Source organism: Nycticebus coucang, chromosome 20, assembly GCF_027406575.1.
Source record: "Nycticebus coucang isolate mNycCou1 chromosome 20, mNycCou1.pri, whole genome shotgun sequence".
Classification (NCBI taxonomy): Eukaryota; Metazoa; Chordata; class Mammalia; order Primates; family Lorisidae; genus Nycticebus; species Nycticebus coucang.
In genome coordinates this window covers 54121217-54144313 of record NC_069799.1, presented here as the reverse complement: position 1 = coordinate 54144313, position 23097 = coordinate 54121217, and the positions used below count along the sequence as shown (strand labels likewise).

The window sequence follows — 23097 nt, the reverse complement described above, 5'->3', positions numbered from 1 at the left end:
AGATGAACAAATGAGTCTTGTACTTGCGCATCAGAGGTCAAAAAATTAGCCCTGTCAAATGAGGGAGAGGAAATGGGATAGCCCAAGAGGAAAGGTCATAATATTAGGACTGAATAAAAGCAATTCACTAATAGCGATTTCTAGTTATCTGACAGCCATTGTAGAAGAAGTTTTTAACAAATAGTTGAAATGGGCTAAAACCATTTCCTGAAATAATATTTTTAAGAAAATATTAAAATAACATCTGAGTACTCCGCAGCCTATATTGCATCTCAGTTTTCTCCATGCTGTCTTCTTGAGCATCCTGTTAGCCAACTTTCCATTTTGGACAGATCCTAGGAAACACAACCTTGTTAAAGCTTGAGGGGAGAAGAGATGGTTAACTGTTAAGTACATCTATACAGATAGTTTAGCACTTGGAATGTGTAAAAAATCTCTCTGAAGTTTAGTAGAGAGTAGGCCTTGCAAACAGATTTGAAATCTGTATAGATAACCACTCAGATGCTGAGGTCTGTCCAGTGTTTTATGTTGTTGAGAATGATTCTGACACATGCTCTTAAAGGAGACCTTGTCCTGCAAATTCCATATCTCTGCCATGGACAAAGAACCCAAGTGCTACTCATTTGCAATTCTTGATTCATTTGCTCCTGGAGAAATTGGCCAAAATTAAGCCAGTGGATAAAAGAACCAGCAATTCTATTCCTATATCTAGAGTAAATAGACCTCCACTAATTAGAGCCCCCTGCTCATGTCAGAGGAAAGATGAAACTTTTCCCACAAAGACTTGATTGTCATTGCAGAATTGAAACACACTTCTATTGGGTGAAATGTATATGGCAAATGTAAATAATTTAGGCTACAAAATATACAACTTTAGCCATAGTTATATGAGTAATCAACTTTTTCCATTTCATACTGTACATAGTGTCCTACATACATTTTTATTTATTTCTTGCTACTATGTAAAGGCAAAAATATTTTTACAAATAATTACTGGTTGACATTTAAGGCTAATTATCCAAGGTCAAGTTTATTACAATGATGCTCTTTCTTAGTTTTGAACATCAAGTCATCAAGCATTGATTTTGGCTCAGCTGCACTTTCTCCGGCATTTAAGTACTTATTTTCTATATGTCTGCAGCTCCTCAGAACAATATCAAAAGAGGAATAACACAGTAAAAAGCAGCAGCCACAGTCAGGCAATCGTACAAAAGTCTCTCCAGAAGGACACTGAGTTATCTTTTAGCTCCTGGTAATTTTTGGCATCAAATTGCTACTTAAAAAAGGTATGTAACTTCAATAAGGAGGACAAAGCTTTGCTGTCAATAAGCAACAAGGAAAAGAACCCTGCAACTATGCACATAGCCATGAAGAAAAGAAGGAAATCGCAGTGGAGAGATGTGGGGACTTGTTCTTTCTCAGAGAAAGAAGAAACATCCATTTTTTTCTACTGTGAAAGCAAGAGAAATGACCCTGCTGAAGAACTAAAGAGAAAGATGCTTTCTTGAGATGGTTTCTGTGCTGGGTTTCTCATCATTTTCAATATAATGGGGATTAGAGTTGTACAGAATGTTTTGGGAAGCTTCCCACATAGATTCATGAGGTAGTGACTTCACTGTGGCCGCAGACAAAAAAATCATTATCGATTAAGTAAGCTACAGTTGACACTTGACTAATTGGGGTTAGGTGCCCCCACCACTGCCATAGTCAAAAATCCACATGTAACTTTTGACTTCTTAAAAACTTTAATTATCAATAGCCTATCGTTGCCCGGACACTTCCACGATAATATGCAGTCAATTAATACATATTTTGCATGTTATCTGTATTATATACTACATTTTTACAATAAAGTAAGCTCGAAAAAAGAAACAAGAGAAATCATAAAGAAGAAAAAATATATTTGCTACTCATAAAGGTCTTTATCCTTGTCATCCTCATCTTGAGCAGGAAGAGGAGGGAGAGGAGGGATTAACCTGCTGTCTCAGGAGTGGCAGAGATGGAAGAAGGTCCTCATGAAAGTGAACAGTTCAAATCTCTGTCATTCAAGGGGCAACTATATAATCAAGTTTTGATGAGCAGTTTTCAAACTTGACGTTGAGTAGGTGTATATCCAAGGCACTCACGTATATCATTACAAAGGGCATAAACACTCCTAGGTTAGCAGAAGTAAAAGAAGTCGGTTTCGTAAGTTTGGTGGGGAAAAAGAAATCAACCAGTTGGGAGAAACTTCAAGAGAGAGGGCAGGTGTTGGCATAATCCAGGGTGTAGACACAATGTATTTAAGTGTTTTGATGTGTATATTTGTTGTTAGAAAAGTGAGCGTCAGATTAGGGAAAACCTGTTACGTTTCCCATTTACCATGAAAGAGCTATTCTTTGGGCACCAAATTTGGCGAGGTGATTGGCTATCCGGATCCCCTTCTAGCGGGTTTTGTGACAAGTTATTCACAGCGCCCATAAAGTCTTGGGCGCCTGGAATGGAAGGGACAGGACCAGGCAGACAGAGTCTTTGGAATTTAGAACACACGCTCATTTGTTATTTGATTTAGGTCTCTGACTTTTCTTTCTCTTCAAGAAACAAAGCCTTGTACTTTGTGATAGGCAATGTTCTAATTTTTTAAAATCATACGGTATTAACTCATTTAATTCATTGCAGCGAGCTTATAAGAGCGTTCCTAGTTACTATCATTCTTCCCTTTGATGGATGGAGAACTGAGTCTGCCATGAAATAAATTGCTTAGTGTGGAGAGGTGAATTCCAGCCCATGCGGTCTGGCCCTAGAATCTGTACTTTCCACCAAAATGCTTTGCTTCTTTCCTTTGTTTTTATTTCTTTAAAATGAGGCTAACTGTATGCAAAATAAGATGCAAGCTAATGAGAGGGCCGGAAAGGGTTAATGCCGAAGTTGCTTTGCGAGCTGAAAAAATAAAAACAAACTAGCGAGCGAAAGCCAGTTAAAGCCCCGTAGGAAATTCAATGGGCCTCCTGTTCCTTTAAACTCTCGCTTTCGCTCCCGCTGTCACTATACAAAGCCGCGGCGGCGGCGGGACCACAGCGCGGCGCCCTATCCTCCGCCACTCTGCGCGCGGGGTCTGGGGTCCAGTCTCCCAACTGGCTCTGGTTCGCTTCCTCCACACCCCAACTCCGCCAGACCAACCCTTCCAGCAGAGCCAACTTTACTTAACCCTTTAGCGTCCGGGAAGACCCTGGCGCAGGCGGGCACCCACTGGGGCCGGGCCCTGCCCTGCCGCAGTCCACCCCCCTTCCCGAGCCCCCACCCGACGGTCGGGCCGGGCGCCAGGTGGGTGCGGCGCGGCGGGCAGGGCTGCAGGGGGCGTGCACCGGTGCGGTGTGGGGATGGCGCCCCGGCTGCGCGGAGGTGCCGCCCCGAGCACCCCTCCTGGCTCCTCTGGCTCGGCTACTCTCCCTGCGCTCGGGGCCGCCGGCTGCGGGGGACGCGCGGAGCTGGAGTTGCCCTCTCACTCCCCCTTGCCGGGCTCCCCCAGCCTAATCTGTCGGCGACTTCTCTGCCAGCTCCGAGGAAAGTGCAGCCATTGGACAGGTCGGTGCTGGCTGCCGGTTTCTGGGAGGAAGGTGGGAGAAGCCCAGAGGAGCGAGGGGGAGGGCACAGGGAGGAGGGAGGAGGGTGCGGCGGCGGATCTGGCAAATTGCAAGCTGCCTTCCCTCCCCAAAGTGTGGAGCAGGAGCGCGGGGGAGCGCGGCGACGGCGGCGCCTCCTCCGCCACTAAACTCCCGGGGCTCCGCGGGGGCTTGGGGCCACCTCCTCCTCCTTGGCCTGGAGGAGCCCTCACTTGGTAGGGTTCAGTCTCATTTTCTTCCTTTTTTTTTCTTTCTTCTTGCCTTTTTTTTTTTCCTAAACACATTTTTCCTGGCTTCCAACCTCTGACTGCTGCAGCCCGAACCTTTCCAGGGCTCTGCTCTTTGGGGCTGCCCATCCCTACCGCTGCGAGGAAGGACGCACGCCCAGCATCGGACGAAGAAGAAAAACTTGTCCGAGGGGTTTCGCCAGCCCACGAGCCACCCCTTCCCACAAACCTAAACCTCCTACCGAGGCCATCCGCACTGAGGAAAGTTCCTTCAGAGCCTACAGCCCTGTTGGATTTGGAGGTGGCCGCGGCGCTGTGTGTGGAAGTAGATCTGTTTTGTACCCAGTGGAGCGCATCTCTGGGGCTCGGAAGTCACCGTCTGCGGGCACAGGGGTGGCGCTGCCGCCGTAGGGAACCGACAGTTCGTGAGCCCCAGCTGAGACTGGCTTTTCTTCCCAGCGGTTGTTGTGCAGTGTCGGTGAGGGCTGCGAGTGTGGCAAGTTGCAGAGCGAGTCCGGGAGGTCCGGAGGGGCTGCGCTCCTGCTCGCGCTCGGGTCTTCCTCCTCTCGCCTCTGCGGTGTGAAATCCCAGCGACACTTACAAAGGCCTGGGGGTCTCGTGGAGACCACTAGCCAGCTTTGGGCCGCGTCACCCCTATTTCCCGCGGGAGTCCCGGAGGACCGAGCGCTCGGGAAGGACTGGCGGGGGCCAGGAGGGAGGTGGCGACGGCGGCATGGCGAGCCTCCCGAGGGCCGACCTGGCCGCTGCAGGAGTTGTGTTGCTTTGCCACTTTTTAATGGACGGGTTTCAGTTCGCGGAAGGGAAGCCCGGAAACCAAGTCCATGGTAAGATGCACTTTCGCTTGTTGATTTTACGCCCGGCTGAAGACCTCCTGGGCACCCTCACTCCCAGTCCACCCCCCATCTCATCCGTCTGCCCTTGTGAAAGTTATTGCAGTTGGCTTTTGGGTAAACTCAGGCATTTGGGCTTCCCAAATGGGGAGAAAGGTTGAGTAGAGACTGATGCTGAGGGCTGGGCGGTGTTTTTGAGGCTCTCGGGTTACTCTCCTGGGTGGCAGGGGTGGTACCATCGTCTCCCACAAGTGGGGCTCCGGTGTGACAGCAAACCTTACCCAGGAGCTGGCATGTCCAGGCTATCTCCTCTCCAGCTCCTGCTCCTCCCACACTGCTGGATAACCCCAGCGAGTGCGTGGGGGAAGCCGGAGATTACAGGCTGCCCTCAGCAGGAGAGACTTCCCTGTGGCTGCACCTTCCTTCTCCAGGCGATTCTCGACAGCTCTCCCACTGGGGCAGAGCTGGGCACTGGAAGCTGGAAGTGGGCTGGGTAGATGTGATCTGAGCTGAGGTGGGCAAGAAGTGAGAAAAGAGGGGGCGGATGCGCCTCTGGGCACCAACCCCTGGATCCAGCGTCCCCCGGCAGCCGGTTTCACTGACTGGTCTAAATATCCCGAGCTTCAGCATCTGCCCAGTGGCTGTGCCTCCTGCTCCCAACTGCTCTGGCCAGGTGTGCGTCCTGTGCGGAGCCGCGCCTGGAGCGAGACCGGCACCCTGCCTGCTGCAACCCGGTGTCAGCTCCCCGCTGCTGCCCTTCAGCGAGAAAACAGGCAGAAAGATCTTGGTAGAAAATCGTGAACTTGGTAGACTTTGAGAGGAGGTGAAATGAGCAAAAAACACTTGGAAAAGCAAAAAAGAAAGGAAAACTTTGTGCTTAAGACAACCAATTTGCTCCTGTTTTGGGGTATGTGTGTGTGTGTAATTTTGGGAGCAGAGGGATGGCAAGTGGTTTCACAGCAAGCATGCAGACATCCCTAGTAACAAACACGGGAGTCCCAGATGGCGGGCTGTGAAGGGCCCCTGGGGATGGATGCCAGGCGAGGTGACTCTTGAAGGAAATCCTAGAATGGAAGTGTGCCAAGGTGAGACCCAGAAGATAACCAAAACACTGAGTCTGTCCCTCGTGTAAATTTTTACACAGGATGCTCCTACTGACCCTGTGTTCTTATTTAAGATTGGAGGGGTGCGTGGGGGGTGGGTGCATGAGGGGCCGACGTGGTGACAACACTTCTAAAGCTGAGACTACAGTGCAGATTTCCTGCGTGTGGATCCGTGTTGTCACATATGATCCTTCTGCATTCGTGGACACGGATTCACTATGTCAGTAGACCAGACCTTCTGTCTATTCCTCTGATACATTTCATTGGTTGAAAAATAACACTTTGAGGTTGCTGGAAGACAACACAGTTATTAAAAAGGTGCAACAGTAATTTTTATGGACATTTTCGTGGAATAAATAAATGCTAAGGAAAGCAATTTATCACAAAGGAGCTTAGAAGGATGTGTGTGCCAAAATGCATCCCAAGGTGCTTAGAAAGTTCTTTGCACAGAGAGTAAATGATACATTTACAGTAAAAGATAAAAAATGAAAGGTCAGCAAATCTTCATTGTTCTAACATTTTCAGCAAAAATGTTACTGAGAAAAGTACACACACATATATAATATTACTGAGAAAAGTATATATGGCTAAATCCGTGTATATACACTATACCTATGTATGTGTACACTCAATACATTGGTTATTCCTAATACTGAAATTCAGGATGAAATTCCTCTACTGGAAGATTGGCCAGATAATTAAGAATCTTTGCTTTGGAGAATATAAAATACCTACAGTGTTCCACATCAAAATACTGGTATTTTAAACTAATTATTACTTCCAGGGGGTGTGGGGAAGCTGTAAAAACCCATACATTTACAGGAATGAGTAAAAAAGTGAATAGTTTCAATTTGTTGGCAAAATTCAGGAGACTTTTATTATAAAGTACCTTCTTTCCTGGACATCAGTCTACATGCGTTTTTATGAAACAATCTCAGAATGAAATGGTCAGCCTACAAAATATACAAACACAGCAAGGTGAAACAAGAAAAAAATAAATTTTTTTTTTTTTGGTAAAATAGCCTATTTAAAAGTTTAATACTGGAAGAAATAGCCAATGGTCTTGAAATTTGGCATGTAGCAGTCAGTATTTTTATTATATTTGGGTACAGGGAAAAAAATCTGATTTCATAACGGACATTTTATTATCGCATTACTTTAGTAAATGCTGCAGTTGATTTTATTGCCACCAGAGGGCAGAGAAACTGCTAATTTCTTATATCTTCTCTAATATAGACATATTCTAAAAGGAAGTTTATGTTTAGCATATCGCTTATGCTTTTTTAGTTCTTTCTCTGGTTCGATATCTTTCTGTTATTTTATGCTTTCATTGGAGTTAAACAATTAGGTTTGAAATGTTACTGTTTGGTAGAATTTGTTATGGGAGTGCCCCATTTGAGATACTAGGGTAAAGTTTCTGTTTACCTATATTCCTGGAGCAAAACGTTATGCCAGCGTGTTAATTCAAGTTTATATTTTCTATAAAATGGACATGGAGCGGGCAGGACCTGTGGCTCAGTGAGTAGGGCGCCAGCCCCATATACCAACTGTGGCGGGTTCAAACCCGGCGCGGCCAGACTGCAACAACAAAAAAATATAGCCTGGCCTTGTGGGCGGGCGTGTGTAGTTCCAGCTACTCAGGAGGCTGAGGCAAGAGAATCGCCTAAGCCCAGGAGTTGGAAGTTGCTGTGAGCTGTGTGAGGCCAGGGCACTCTACCGAGGGCCATAAAGTGAGACTCTGTCTCTACAAAAAAAAAAAAAAAAAAGAAAATCAAATTGCTGAATAATGTATCATAAACCTGTTTTAAGTTCTCTATAGTGGCATGTTAGAGTTGGTTTGCAGGATGCTGAGCAGAGAGAGCCACTGTGGCTGTCACTAGGGAGTACTTGCTGGAGGAAGAAACTGAGACTTGGCAGTTACCTCACATGCCCAGGCGAACAGCCAGGGGGTACAGAGCAGAACTCAAATCTGTCAGACTCCAAAGCATGTCTGTTAACCATTACGCCGTGCTAAATACAAGAACCACATGATGTCTAGATCGAAGGAGAGTGAATGAAGAGCCAAGTCATGGCCGGCAGGTGTCTAAGGGGATAAAAGCAAAACAAATTGAGCATAACCAAAAGTAAATATTAAATAGAACAAAATGAAAGATCTTTTCTTTCCACATAGAAAATAGGACAACTGATCTAAAAAAACAAACAAAAAAACCTGGTTCTTTATGCAGGACATGGAGCATTTTTCACAAAGACAAGTTAATTATTTTTATCAATCAATGGCTTGTGACTGCAATAAAAATTTTTTTTTAATATGAAATGTAAGAGTGTCTTTTTTCCTTTAGAGAATAGATACAAGTTGAAGCTTGTGGTTGGGTAAGAAAGTTTGGACTGAGAGATAAATGGGTTTAGAACATTTGTATCAGAGTTAAATTTTTCATTCGTGGATATCTCCATAAAAGTTTGGAGTTATACTCAGGAAAGTTTATATATTTGTTAACTGTGGTCATCCGAAATAGTCTTTTCTCAGGGAGAATGTGCTTGAACAAAATTTACTAATGGAAGATGCTAATTTGCTCCAAACAGGTTTCTTCTCTGCAAGAATCAGATGCTCTCATGTAGAGATGTAGGAAATATGTATTCTTTTCAATTAGTGTTTCCTGTTTTTTTTTCTTTCTAAAAGCTATCTCCTATTACAGAAACACTAGGGAAGAGGAAGAACTTAATCAACAAATGTGATCATGAGATCTAAAGTCTCCAGCCAATTCTCTACCACATGTCACACAGTCTCTTCCCCAGGGCCTTCATGACCATGGCTGCGTGGCCACATGGCCTCACTTTCCCAACTCTACCTGAACAAGCTGCTTGATGTTCCCTGCCTGTGTTATCACATGTTCCTTGAGTTACTGTCTCTTGGCCGTTCCCCTCTGCTCTTCTCTAGGTCATCTCCATTCATCTTAGAAACTTATCCTGAGCGACACCTACCTCCCCACAAGGACGTGTTGTCTTAAGAATCTTCAGAGCACTCTAGGTCTTCTGTAATGCACTTGCTTGCCTCTGCTTCGTGTTGGAGGGTTTTCTTTTCTTTCCATTTCTACGTATCTCCTGTGTATTCTATTGGACCAGACCACACATTCTCAAGTTCTGTGTCTATAGCCGGGTGTTTCTGAATCTGCTGTGGGATCTAACACATAGGCCTGCGGTAGGTAGTGGCTGAACTGAGCTGGACTGAATAAAACTATAGTTCAAGCTGGACTACTGATTTATATGTCACCATGGGAGACTTTTATATTATACCCACACTGAGACTTTTCCTATCAATAAGACAGAAATAGAGACTAACTTCATAGAATAATAGTTTAAAACCAAAGCATAGGGTGGAGGTCTGCTAAACCATCCAAATGCTTCTGGAGGATCCATTTTACCTTAAACCTTTGCCTTTCAGGCTATTAATACATAGACGTTCCAGAAAATTCATTTTATTGCTGGTTTCTGATGGACTGTTTATTCATGTTCTTAATCTGGTACCATTTTCCTTTTATACATGTCTTTTTAAAACTTCTTTACTTTAAAATTTAAGTCGCAGGGCATTTTTGTGTTTTAATTCCATGTATAAGAGAGACCATCTGTATTTGTATTTCTGTGTCTGGGTTCTTAGCGCGACATCCCCCATGTTCGTCCTTGTTGCAAATAGTCAGATTTTCTTCTTTAAAGCTACTTGATATTCTGTTGTCTGTGTGTACCACATTTTTTTTATCTAGTTGTCTGTCATTGGGCACTCTGGTTGTTCCCATATCTTGTCTATTATGCATAATAGTGTGATGAACATAGGTGTGGAGATAGGTGCTCATTTTATTTGCTTTGGGTAAATACCCTGAAGAGAGATTGCTGGATCCCATGGCAGTGCTTTCAGTTGTTTTAGGAAATCACGTAATGTTCTCTCTATGACTGTACAATTCACATTCCCACCAACAGTGTACGGGGTTTTCTTTTCGCACATCCTCACCAAACTCGTATCTCTTACCTTTTGGTTATAGCCATTCTGACAGTGGTGAGATGGGATCTCCTGTGGTTTCGATTTGCATTTCCCTCATAATTAGAGATCTTGAGCCCCTTTTCCATATACCTCTTGGCCTTCTCTTCTTAGGAGAAACAGCAATTTAGATTCCTTGCCCAATTTTTTAATAGGGTGGTTTAACTTAAACTGTTAATAGAACTGCTGAAAAGTTAATTGTACCATTCTCCTTCACTGCGGGTTTCTGGCCACATGTGGACTCCGTAGATGTGTGCAGAACACAGATAGGTGTGTCTCGTGCACAGACGTGTCCACTGTAGAGGGGCAGTGTGGTGACTCCGTAGATGTGTGCAGTGCACAGATATGTGTGTCCCGTGCACAGACGTGTCCACTGTAGAGGGGCAGTGTGGTGACTCCGTAGATGTGTGCAGTGCACAGACGTGTGTCCCATGCACAGATGTGTCCACTGTAGAGGGGCAGTGTGGTGACTCCGTAGATGTGTACAGTGCACAGGTATGTGTGTCCTGTGCACAGACATGTCCACTGTAGAGGGGCAGTGTGGTGACTCCGTAGATGTGTACAGTGCACAGGTATGTGTGTCCCGTGCACAGACGTGTCCACTGTAGAGGGGCAGCGGTGGTGACTCCGTAGATGTGTGCAGTACACAGATATGTGTGTCCCATGCACAGACGTGTCCACTGTAGAGTGGCAGCGGTGGTGACTCTGTAGATGTGTGCAGTGCACAGATATGTGTGTCCCATGCACAGACATGTCCACTGTAGAGGGGCAGTGTGGTGACTCTGTAGATGTGTGCAGTGCACAGACATGTGTGTCCCATGCACAGACGTGTGCATTGTAGAGTGGCAGTTGTGGTGACTCTGTAGATGTGTACAGTACACAGATATGTGTGTCCCATGCACAGACGTGTCCACTATGTACTCCATAGATGTGTGCAGTACACAGACGTGTGTCCCATGCTCAGATGTGTCCACTGTAGAGGGGCAGTGGTGGTGTTTTTGTTTCAGGGGAGTTGAACAGTATTAAATAATTTTTGTGTATGTGAAGTTGCTTTTGAAAAAAATTGTGTTTAAGCCCCATACCCTTAAACTACAGTGATGGAAGCTTTACCAATATTGTGCCATAAAGCATGGCATAGCGACTCTTACAGGGAGGTAGATGAGGACGTTTGAATTGTACAGTATCTGTTTCCTGAGTAGCTGTGAAAAATCAAGAGAGAGCAAGAGACAGGGCCAAAGAGCTTGTGTTTTGATGACAGACATGGTAGTGCTTCTTCCAAACTCCTTTGCATCTTCGTGATATTATGAATAGTGGCTGGACATGTTACCTTTTACATTTTGGTTTCTAGAAAGCTCAGAGCGCCATTTATGGCCCACTGCCAACAAGTATATAAACATTCTGGCCTAGGGCTTGTACACTCACTAATTTGTGTCTTCCTCTTATCTTTTCTGCCTTTTCTAAATTAAAGTGTTAACCTCAGGTTTGCTTTGGATATGGGAAATAAGTAAAATCACATTGAGATAACGCGTAAGGTTATGTGTTCTGAAGTTGCTTTTCAGTTTCTTTTCATCTGATGAATTCCAGGCCTTGGACTTCATTCTGAGCACACTTTTCCAAGCTTTAATTATCTGTGTAGAGTACTCCATTCTGAGAGATCTTTCTTCGCAGAGTTCACACAGGATGTCTTCCCTCACTGCCTCCTACACAATGATTCTGTTCAACTGAGGAAGTCACTCCAGAATGACAGCCCGAGCAGGGATGCTTTTATTGAGACAGTTTTTCCCACTATTTATTGTGTCATATGTCGCCTGGCCAGATTAACAGAGTAATAGCTGAGAAAAGGCAGCGCGTATAAAATATTCCCCCTGTGTTTATAAACAGGGAGTGAACTCATTTCATATTTGGTCTCTGGTTTGTTTTCATTTTTCCTGCTTTAATTAAAAAAGTGGTAAGAGATGGTAGGATGGTGTAGATTTGTATATTTAAATAGAAGTGGAGGTCTTGTCGGGGGGCCTGTTTGGAATTAGCATAGCCTGTTAAGGATTATAGATCTGAACACTGGTCAGACACTGTGTGACCTTACTGGAAATCCAGACTTTTAATCTCTTCCTCCAGAGTCTGTCCAAACAGATCTGAGCACGAGGAGCTCGCCTTTGCTCTCCAAATTAAAATAGGCTGTCTTCACTCTCTCTGCCTCAGACGTCATAGTAGGGAGTAGGCTGTGATTTTGTCAAGACACCGGCTAATTTTTACTTTTCTGAAATATTATTACTTAGTCCTCTTTATTTTTCACCAAGTAATTGGAAATTTTCCTTAAAACACATACTGCTTAAGGTCTTATCCTATAGGTTAGGTACGTAGCTAGCTTGGTGAGACTTCGAGAACACAGAATATTAAGCATTTGTCCTGTGGTCAAACTGCATAAGAATATGAATATTTAGAAGGCAATTTTCTACATATCCCTTGGAGTGTCCAGTGATAGGACAAGTGTAAACAAAGCTGACATATTCTCTTAGAGGGTGACACTTGGTAAGTACACCTGGCTTTATTTAGATTAGGATAGTGTATTCTTTAGCCCCGTTGGAATATGGAACATTGTGCAATGATACTTTACAAATAGTGGTAATCTCCATCTCTGTGTATGTATCCACTGTAGTAGTCGCTCCCAACACTTTATCTCTGAAACCATAGTATGAACATCCAATAAAATATTTATTTCTGTAAAGCTCAAAAGGGAAGTAAGATAGGCAGAATTTATCATTTTAGAATATGAAATTCACAAATATTGATGATGTTTTAAAAGATGTGAAATAGTCTTTTTGGTGCATTTCAGGTATAGTTCATGCTGCCTCTATTATATATTTGCTTAATTCTAAGATGCACACTTAGACTGTAGCTACCACTTACCTAAGGAACAAGGTTATTTATTTGGTATATTTTGATTCATTTGTTGCGTCAAAAGAGCTCATTGCCCTTCATGCAGGCCCGGCTGGGAAGTGCAGTGTTACGTCTGACTTCTCCCTTTTTGGCTATCTCTGCTTCTCTTTTTGCTGTCTTTTTCTTCAATACATTGAGAGAGGTCTGTACCCAAATTGCATCATTGTAATCTGCATTGCAAAATATTCCACGGCCAAGTGCATGTGAAATGATTCTTGGTAGACTGAGTCATATTCTGAGTGCATGTGGGTTTCTGCTGTTTAAAGTAATCCTGTCCTGAACTTCATTATTTTGTCTGTAGTTTTATGTTTAAAACTAGCTAAAGGATACTATATGTCCATAATTGTGTCAAAAATTATATCCTCTACTATTAGCTATTTCAGTTCTATTTGCTATTTGTATACGTTCTGGGAATAAACATCTTTGATTTTTTTTTTTTTTTTTTGTAATTTAGGTGTTTCCTATTTTCAAGAAACAAAAATTGAACTAAAACACATATCACTATGTCTTTGCATTTTTCTTCTTTGGTTTTTGTTTGGACTAGAAAGGGGGAAGGTTGTTTGGGCTTTGGTCATGCTACAAAAGTTTAAAGACTATTTTAACACCTTTCTGAAAACTCTGGATGCCCTGTGACAATCAAGCTGACTTGTAAGATTAAAAAAACTTTCCTTTCACATCTTAGCATTGGAAGCATTCTCCATATTGCTCAGGATATGGAAAATGCTCAGAGCATTTTCAAATGCTCTTTTAACATTGCAGGATATTATGTTTCTTGCATAATATTAATCTGCACAGGATATTTAGCTTATGTTTAGAGCTGAAATTTCTGGGTTATTGGGTTTGCAAATTTATCTTAGAAAAGATAAATTCTGGAATAAGCCCTGGCTAAGACAACGTATTTGTAAGAGAAGGGGCTGGGGGGGACCATAATTATTTTTGTACTGATATCACACAGTTTGATTGCGATAGGTTCATAATATCTTAATATCTGATGGAGAGACCTGTCCTCCTTCCTCTTCATCTTCAGACGTTGAGTTAGAGTTTAGAAGCCTGTTCCAAATGGCTCTTTGCTTTTTCACTTCCATTTTAGAATAAACATCGAAGGTTTTGTGAAAGACTGTTGGGCTTTTGACTGAAGCCACATTAAATCTCTGGGTCATTTTGTAAAGAATCTCTAAACAACTGGGAGAGGATGTAATTTCTTTTCTACAACAAGAACAAGTACCGCAGAGCTTCATAACAAATTGTTAATACTGACGGTTTGGCAGTTACTTTTTTTAGTTGAAATAACATCCCCAGATTCAGGGCTGGTGCTGTTTCCTTATCATCAAACTAACCACACATCCAATTGTTTCTTAGGAAATGCATGGGGGAATTATAAATTAATTAAAATGAACAACTCAGCTAAAAGAAGGAATGGTAATACCTCACTTCTTAGGAGCAGCCACACAGGAGGGGTGAGCTCCAGGCAAGTAACACGTGGAAATGATGACATTTGTACTGCGTGCCTGTGGGTGTCGTGTCTCCAGACCAGCAGAGCAGCAGAGCTCCAACCAAGACTTTGTTTTAGCTCTGGTGAAAATGGTAAAATTCTCAGAATTTAGGACACCCCTTAATGTTTGTTTGTTACCTAATTAATTTCAGTTCCATTGGCGATGTACATGGAAAGAGCATACTTTACCAATTTCTGCTGTTCTGAAGACAATGACCTTTTTGGATTTTTTTTTTTTTTTTAAACTATAGGCATTTGCACATTAGAGTTTGATAATTTGCTTTATTTGAAATCCGAACTTCATATCAGCACAGTTTTCGGCCAGGCTATTGCTTGGAACGCATGCCTAGTCATCTGAATATTTTTTAAGTCGGGTGAATGGATGAGCCAGGCAGCCTGTTCCATTTCTTTGTTGTTTAGCCTTCATTATCTTTTTAACATCTGTAGTTCATTTCAGATACTTTAAAAAAAAAACAAGCTTGATTTAAAGTCATCCTGCAGATGATCGTCTCATTGTCTGGACATTGCAAAACAGCTCTACGCGGGAAGCCAGATTGGTGCATCCCAGTTTTGTCAAACTGTTTTTAGAAGAGAGGTTTGTAAAATAGGCACAGCCAATAAGCAGCTGTGTTTTTAAAAACCGAGCTCTGATGTTGGAAGCTGTGAACTTCAGACGACTTTTCTCTATCCTGGTTTTGTTATCCTGGCTCCCGCAGGCCACTGGCCTTTCTAGCCTGCAACAACTTACTATTTGCCTTCCAAAATCTTCATTCCACAGCTAGAAAGTTCTTTCTAAAATGCATATCTGGCTGTGTCACTTTTCTGTCGGAAACACTTTCGTGCCTTCCTGTTGCTGTCGCATTAATGCGAACCGATCCTGGTTTACTTCCCCAGGTTGAAGTTCATCCCTTCCTTCGCCTTCCAAGGTTGTCGCCACACTGTCCCTTCTCTGACTTTTTGGTTTTTGATAAAGTGATTTTTTTGTCAGAATCAAGTCTGTGATGGGTAACTCACCAAAGGACACCCAACCCATTGTCATCATATCACTTATTACCAATAGTGTATTTACTTGTGCCTGCGCGTAACTGTCCCCTGCCAGAGGGTAGAGACTGTCTGTGACTGCTGGCTTCCCTAACTCCAAGGATAGGAAGCTCTCTGAAAATTTGCTGGAGTCGTGTTGGCATTCCACTTGTACGACGGTACTGTATTTTCTCAGGTTTGTCTCCCATGCAAAGTGTTTTGTTGATGCATTCTTTCTACGTATTTCTTTGGGCAAATTTTCTAAATCATAATTTCTATAACATGATAGTGTAGGTTTAAATATCAATGCAAAAAAAAATGTGTAGACAAGCCAGAGATTGATCAGCTACAGAGTAATGGAATTTGTCATGTGTATTTGTGAACCATTGAGAAATTCATTTACAAAGGGTGGTTTATGAATGATCCCGTCATACACTAAGTCAGAAAGAAGAGAGGAAGGAATATTTTAACTGGTCTTATCAAAGTAGTTTTAAATTTCTGGGCTTTGTAAATTTGAATAAAGCCACATTAAATCTCTGGGTCATTTTGTAAAGAATCTCTAAACAACTGGGAGAGGATGTAATTTCTTTTCTACAACAAGAACAAGTACCGTTATTCAACAGGATAAGATTTTAATCTTTTGTAATGACTTATAACCCACCAGCTTTTGTCCGATAAAACACGAAAATTAGTTAATTTGTTTCTTTGGAGAGAATCCGTACTTTAAAAGGATATATGGATAAACAGTGAATGAAAAAGAAATTAGAGATAGAGCCATGAGATTTGCATAATCAGCTTTCCAGGTATCTAAAAGAGAAAGATTCAAACTGGGAAATACCCCCTGGGATTAGATACTTAGGAGACTTTCAGATACATATCACTGGTCAGCCTTTTAAGCACTTTTCCCACAAAATAATCTGACAGATCTCTTACTACTGCCCTTAGTGATGTGAGTTAACTCTTTTCCAGGTCTTAATGTGACTTGTTTGTCCAAGTGCATCAGTTTAGATCAGTAACCTTCACGTGCTCCACAATTTCTGTTATATTCAGAGCACATTTTTCTCACCCTTGTTTTAATATTTATTATTTTCCCTGAAACATCCTCCAGAGTTCTTCCTAGTTTCTAGATTTACTGTATGGTGTCAACATCTGATATTTTTCTTTTTTGGGATGGGGCGGTGGGGGGGTGTCTTCCTATGTTGCCCAGGCTGGTCTTGAACTCTTGGCGTCAAGCAGTCTTCTTGCCTCAGCCTCCCCAGTAGCTGGAATTACAGGCACAAGCCACCATGACTGGCAGACATCTGATATTTTTATCTGCTGAGTATCTTTTTCCCCCTTTTTCTTCATGTAGCACTGTCACATCATTTAGGGATGTCCTCTCCCCCCATTGTACTGTTTGTGTGAGCCTCTCGTCATGGTGGCATATTTCCCCACATGGTCTCAAAATTAGGCACTCATAATACCCATTCACTTGGACTTCCAGCTAATTAGACCATCTTTAACTGTTACCTACATATTCTGGAACATCTACTTTATTATTTGTTTTTTCCTTCTGGGGATTGCTGCATTGGGAAGATAAGAATCTAAAGCCATCTATCTGTAGGTGACCTTGGACTTCCCACTATTATAAACCAGAAAATTTCAGTTTTGATTTAGGATTTGTTACTTGCCACCAAAAGCGTCTTGGGAAATATACTAATGTTTTAAATAATACTGCTATTTATAGAATTATTTACTTGAGGACTGTTCCTCCCGCTAAATTGTAAACTTTTTAAAGGTAGGAGCCATGTTTGTTTTACTCCCATCTTTTTGTTTTCTTGGCATATTTCATACTGTTTGGTATCTACAGTAAAAGGCATTCAGTGATTACTTGCTAAATGAATTTTCTGCACATGTTCATTTGGTAAAGTGTAATCTCAGTGATCATTAAAATGAGTCAAGTCTCAGACATGAGTTGAGATTCATACAACAAGTGAAAAGTCATGACTGGTAACTCTTTGCTGTTGGTTTCCTGGGCAATCCTTTTTGGTCCCTTTCTTGTTTTACATGTTAAATTCACTTAGTTGGGTGTTACTTTTCTAATCTTTCTTTATGTTTACTTTGGCATCTTCCTTTATTTTGCCCTGCAGTTCCTATCACCATTTTATTTTTCCTGTGTGTATAGATAAATTTTCCAGGCAGTAGAATACAGTGAGAGAGAGAGAAAGCTTTCCCTGTTTAAGGCAAGACACACCACGGTCTGTGTTAGCCAGTAATCTATCTGTCCCTACACCCAAGAGGCAAAAAAGCTCATCATCGCTACTCCACAGGCAATGCTTATTTCTTTAATGTTTTTGTTGATTGGGATTTTTTAGATCATTAAACTTTTCTTTTTTTTTTTTTTTTTTTTTTTTTTAATTGAGACAGAGTTTCACTGTGTCAGCCTTGGTAGAGCACTGTGGTGTCATAGCTCACAGCAACCTCCAATTCTTGGACTCAAGCGATTCTCTTGCCTCAGCCGCCTGAGTATCTAGGACTGCAGGCACCCTCCGCAATACCCAGCTATTTTTTTTGTTTGTTTGTTTGTTTGTTTAGCAGGCCCAGGCTGGTTCAAACCCACCAGTCCCAGTATACATGGCTGGCGCCCTAACCACCGAGCTACGGTTGTCAAGCCAATCTTTAAACATTTTTTAATGAAACAAAAATAGTGTAACTACTTTCAGACATGGCCTCTAGCACATAGCAGGCTCTCAATTTAAAAATCGTTGGTTTATTGGACAAAAGCCCACAATAGGCTGTTTTGCTTCAAATAAATGCATTGACTCATTCTTCCATCCATTTATTCAGTAAGTAATCTCTCATTTTGAGAAGTGAAGGAATGAATGCATCCATGCCATTGTTAGAAGTAAAATCAGCTGTTGTAGGTTAGTTGGAAACCCAGCTATTCTATCTCATATTCTTTATACACAAGTTGGGGAGAGCCATATGTTACACATTTATGTGTGATGTATGCTGAAAATATATGACATTTCATGGGATAATTTGGAATTCCTTTATAAAGTTCAATTTGCCTAATTTTTATATTACTTAACCTTTTCCTCCACCAGGATAATTTCAGTTTGAAGAGGTTTCTACTGTCAAATTATTTTCCTAATTCACTGTGTGAAATTTAAAAAGACATGGGTAAGGGCTGTGCTCTACCAGGGAATTTTGAACATACATGTAATTTGACATAGTTTATATACTTAAGGGCTGTGCTCTACCGGGGCACTATGAGCACATGTAACTCTAGCAGTGTGAGTATAGCGCAAGAAAGAAAACCAATACCCCTGGGCTCGTGACAAGGCCGGGGGAGACTGGCGGGAGTGTGAGTGAGGGAAAAGCTGTCCAGGGATGATAACATACAACCGTCTCATGGTTGCTAAGAGGATGCTTTTGATGCCAGGCACACTTTCCTCAAAATCTTGGCTCTGCCATTTCCTCACTCCCATTTGGACTGTAGGCACAAATATTAATGCCTGACCCTCCATTTCTTTTCTTATTTTTACTTATTTTTTTAGAGATAGAGCCTTGCTCCGTTGTCTAGACTGGAGTACAGTGGCTGTGTGCAGACAACATCACAGCTCACTGCAGCCTCAGACTCCAGGGATCAAGCTATGCTCTGGCCTCAGCCTCCCAGGTAGCTGGGAGTACAGGCACATATCTTTATGCCTTACTTACTTCTATTATTATTTTTTAGTTTCTTTTTGTAGTGATGGGGTCTCAGTGTGTTGCCCAGGTTGGTCTTGAACTTCTGGCCTCAAGCAGACCTCCCATCTCAGCCTCCCAAAGTGCTGAGATTACAGATGTGAGCCACCATGACTGGCCCATTTATTTTTCACCTGTGATTTAAAAAGAAAGTCACCTATCTGTCTAATGATAGTAACTGCTGTGAAAAAATTTCCATTCTCAGAAGGTTTGGGTGGGTCTGAATAGAAGAGTGAGGAAGGGGGAAGTGGGAAGTCCTGGGAAGAATGTAAACCAAAGCAGAAAAGGTCAGCTTTTCCGAGGCATGGCGTTTTCTTCTGAACACTTTATTTAATAATTAGAAAATATTTGTTATGGAGCTATCCGTATTTCAAGGTGCCACAGATAAAACCATATCATCTTTGGTTTAGTAATAATTATATGCCGTGGTACCATCGTAAGTTTAGGGAAAAGATCAGGCTAATGAGAGCCTTTGGTGGCCTTGGGAACATGAAATTGCAGGCAGCCTATCCTATCTCAGACTGGCTGCTCCTCCAGCAGGCTCCGGCCTGCATGACTGCATCCTGGAATGCAAAAACGTCCCTCTTAGTCACAGTCCTCCCTCCACCCCCCACTCATTGATAGACTGATAGCCTGGGGCAAGATTCGGATTTGAAAAACACTGTTCCAATAAAACGTGCATTAAAAGAACACTCAAAGAGCTATTTTTTAACAAGCTCATGTTGTATAAAATGAGATGAGACTCCCAGAAACAGCTTTATTTTTTTGCCATGGGCTGAGACATTCTGCTGTGTCATCTCCTGTGAAGCAAGAAAATAATACTTTGACCTTCTTAATACACTTGCTTCCCAGGATAAGTAAACCGCCTTAGGAGATTACACAACTCCCTGGGATGTACATGGTAACTTTTTTGGATAACGAGATGCTGTGTTTATAAAGAGATCCTAAATGCTACCCATGTCTTAGTGAATTTATCTAAAAAGGTAAGCAATGTTTTTCTTGAAGTATATGGAGGCCTTTGGTGTTTTAGCTGAGGCCAGCTGTATACACATGGTGTAGAGGTGGACGTCTTCATGTGAGGCCAGCTGTATACACATGGCGAAGAGGTGGACGTCTTCATGGTGTCATTCAAGAGCAATGGACCGACTCCTGGTTCCTAGGCTAACGTTTCCTACACTAATGTGTCAGTGATCATTAATGTGTATAGTAATTCATTTGGGTTTACATATTCAAAACATGTAAAATATAAACTGGTGCAATGATCACATACACAATAAATCCCTTGTATTTAAGACACAGGAAGAGCAGGTATGCTACAAAGATAGATACAGTGTCTGGGTTCAAACGGACTGGGAGAGGACGCCCTTGGCAAGGTCCCTAGTTAGACCAAGAACTGCAAGATGTTATGAAGAGAGGGTGCATTATGTGTAGGAAATGTGAGTAAACGGAGTGAATGCTTGAAGATATTCTTCTATTAACTCTGTTCCCCTGTGGCTACTTTCTCCTTCGTGATCTTCCTTTAGATACCTGCTCAGAAATTAGTCAATGTTTAGAAGAAGAGGTTTACTACAAAGTTGATTGTTTTGATATGATAACAAAATATTTCCTTTCAAGTTAAATTTCAGATAGGTAAAATAAAATAATGATGAAACTAATAAATAATAAATTGTGTACGTAACTAGAAAAGTATAAAACCAAAACTTAGAATAAAGATTTTCACTACATGCCATTTCATGCTATCAAATTGCGTGTAGTCTGTTTCTTGACTTAATAATTACAGGAGTGAGTTTACACCCACAGCAAAGCTGCTGTTTGTTTGCGTCTCCAGTCACGCAACATTATGTGTGAGAGAAGGGGCAGGAATTAAACATGGAGGAACAGGTGCGCTAACTGTATCCAAAGGGACTGAGGGAGAAGGGCTAAAGATAGTGGGGGGGGGATCTGAGGACAGAACCAATATACCATTTGGTGTCCTACACTACAGCCCTCGTGGCACTGTTTCAGTACACAAAGGTGAATATATTGTTTATTAATATTATTAGGAGCTAATAGAATTTTTAAAGATATTTAGTATATCCAATTAGCTTAGCCCATAAACTGAAAGAAATTAACTCAATATATGATTGTTTCAAAGTAACTGAGATGACTGGATTAAATTGAAATGAGTATGTTATTCAGCTGGGGTTGATGAGGAAGTGTGATTCTCAGAAGAATTATTTATTCATTTGGCAAACAATTGCTAGCTGTGTTCAATGGGCCGAGCATGGCGCTGTGAAGAGATGAAAAATAGTCCATGCCAGGTAGGAAGTAGTGTGAAGTGCTGTAACTAGGAAAGTAAATGGGATGATTCTAAGAAAATGTGGGTTGTGTGTCGACTGGGGGGATGAGAAAGAAAGCACAGAGTGTGCTTATTAGAGAAATAGAAGCGTAGGACTTGGCCTGTTGAGTCAGGGAAGGCTTCCCAGAGACTGTGAGAGTCAGGTCGGGGGAGATGGCTGAAGGGCGTCCAGGGCAGAGAGAACAGCCATGAGGCGGGAAACTGCATGGTATCTGGGGGAACTGCCCTTGCCGGTACGGCAGGAGCGGGTGCGGGACTAGGAAAATGGCTGAAATCGGAAGGCTCTTGCATACCTGGCTGGATGTTGAACTCTCCTGAAGGTGACAGCTGGCCAGTGACAGGTGTCTGTCAACTGAGTGACAACTCTGATGGGCTCTTAGAGAAGACTCTAGCAGTGGTATGGAGAGCAGACAGGAAGGAGTAAGTCTGGAGAGAGACCTGATTAGGAACTCCTGGAGTCATCAAGATGGGACATGACAAAGGATTCAACTATGGGAGGAGACCTAACAGAAGCCCAAGTCCCCCACATGCTCTGGGGAGTACGAAATGCATTCAGCCTTAGGCTTGCTGAGTATTGAGGGGTTTATCAGACTTCTCAGGGGAGGCACCAGCTCTATGAGGACCAGGGCTCAGGGAGGAGGTCTTGGATGAGATCATCAATATGTCAGTGATGGTGGAAACCAGCCAGGGAACAGGAATAGCCGGAGAAGAGATAGTCTGGGAGGGATGCTGAGGAATGGTCCCGGGAAAGCCAGGAGGAGTGACCCAGAGAGGGAGGCTTACTGGGAGGAAGAACAATGGAATCATTAGGGCAGATCTGGGAATTCAGTAATATGGTTTGAGTGGAGGAATGGGGGATGGCTGGTGCCAGATTGCTGTAGTGATGAAGGGAAAAGGAGTAAGTAGCGATGTTGACAACATGCCTCTTTTTTAAAAAGCATGACTGGGAATAAATGAAAGTGAGGAAGTGGCCAGAGGGGATCGTGGAGGCAGGAGAGGGCTTTGCTAGAGTGGGAGATTGGAGCCTGTTGATAGGCGTGGGGAAGTAGCCTGCAGACGCCTAGGCAGGCTGGGATCTTAGTTATGCTACTAACACAAGAGACCATGTTAGGGTCCATGTCTCAGGGAAAATGATCCTAGCCCTCTGCAAATGAAACTGGACTTTAAGAAGGCTTTCTTTTATCACATGGAACACTATTGCCATGACATCTAATAAAACTTTAATTAAGGCTTAGATGATATCACATTTTATGTAACTTGAAATCGTTAAATCCATGAAATCTCTCAAAGTTTGTTGGAAAGACAGTCTCATCTTAAGAAGGAAAATCTCACCTGCTGCAGGAAAAATGATTAAGTTTCATTTATTTTATCAGTGAAGTCTGGACCAGAAAATGGTTGGGACACGGTAGAAAAATCATAGCTCCATGAGACAAAAGGTATTTAACTTATAAAAGGGCATTTAAATAATTTATTTAAAATAATTTCAATTTCATCCTTTTTTGAAAACTCATTTTTTATTTCAAATTAATATGAGGGTATAAATGTTTAGGTTACACTTCCAGGGTAAAGTTTGATTTGTAAGAGCCCCTCACCCAGGTAGTGTGTTATACTCCCTCACGATGCGCACAGTAGGTGATTTCCAGTCATCCTCCCCCACTCTCAATTTTATCCATTTTCTAACGTCAGTGTTACACCCAGAAAGAAAGGCAGTGATGACCTTTTATTATTTTGCCAATAAAGGGATACAGAATTAAAATAATAGATGGAGGAAAGA

General features: G+C 42.3%; 1 protein-coding gene across 1 annotated transcript in view; it reads left to right on the top strand.

Moving 5' to 3' along the window:
* The first annotated feature begins 4540 nt into the window (after positions 1-4540).
* The window catches only part of PLXDC2 (plexin domain containing 2), a 370639-nt gene continuing 352082 nt past the window's right edge, over positions 4541-23097 (top strand). The window contains exon 1 of the mRNA XM_053572952.1: positions 4541-4674. Within this exon, the coding sequence (XP_053428927.1) occupies positions 4563-4674 (112 nt within the window). The 5' untranslated portion in view covers positions 4541-4562. The remainder of the gene's footprint in view (positions 4675-23097) is intronic.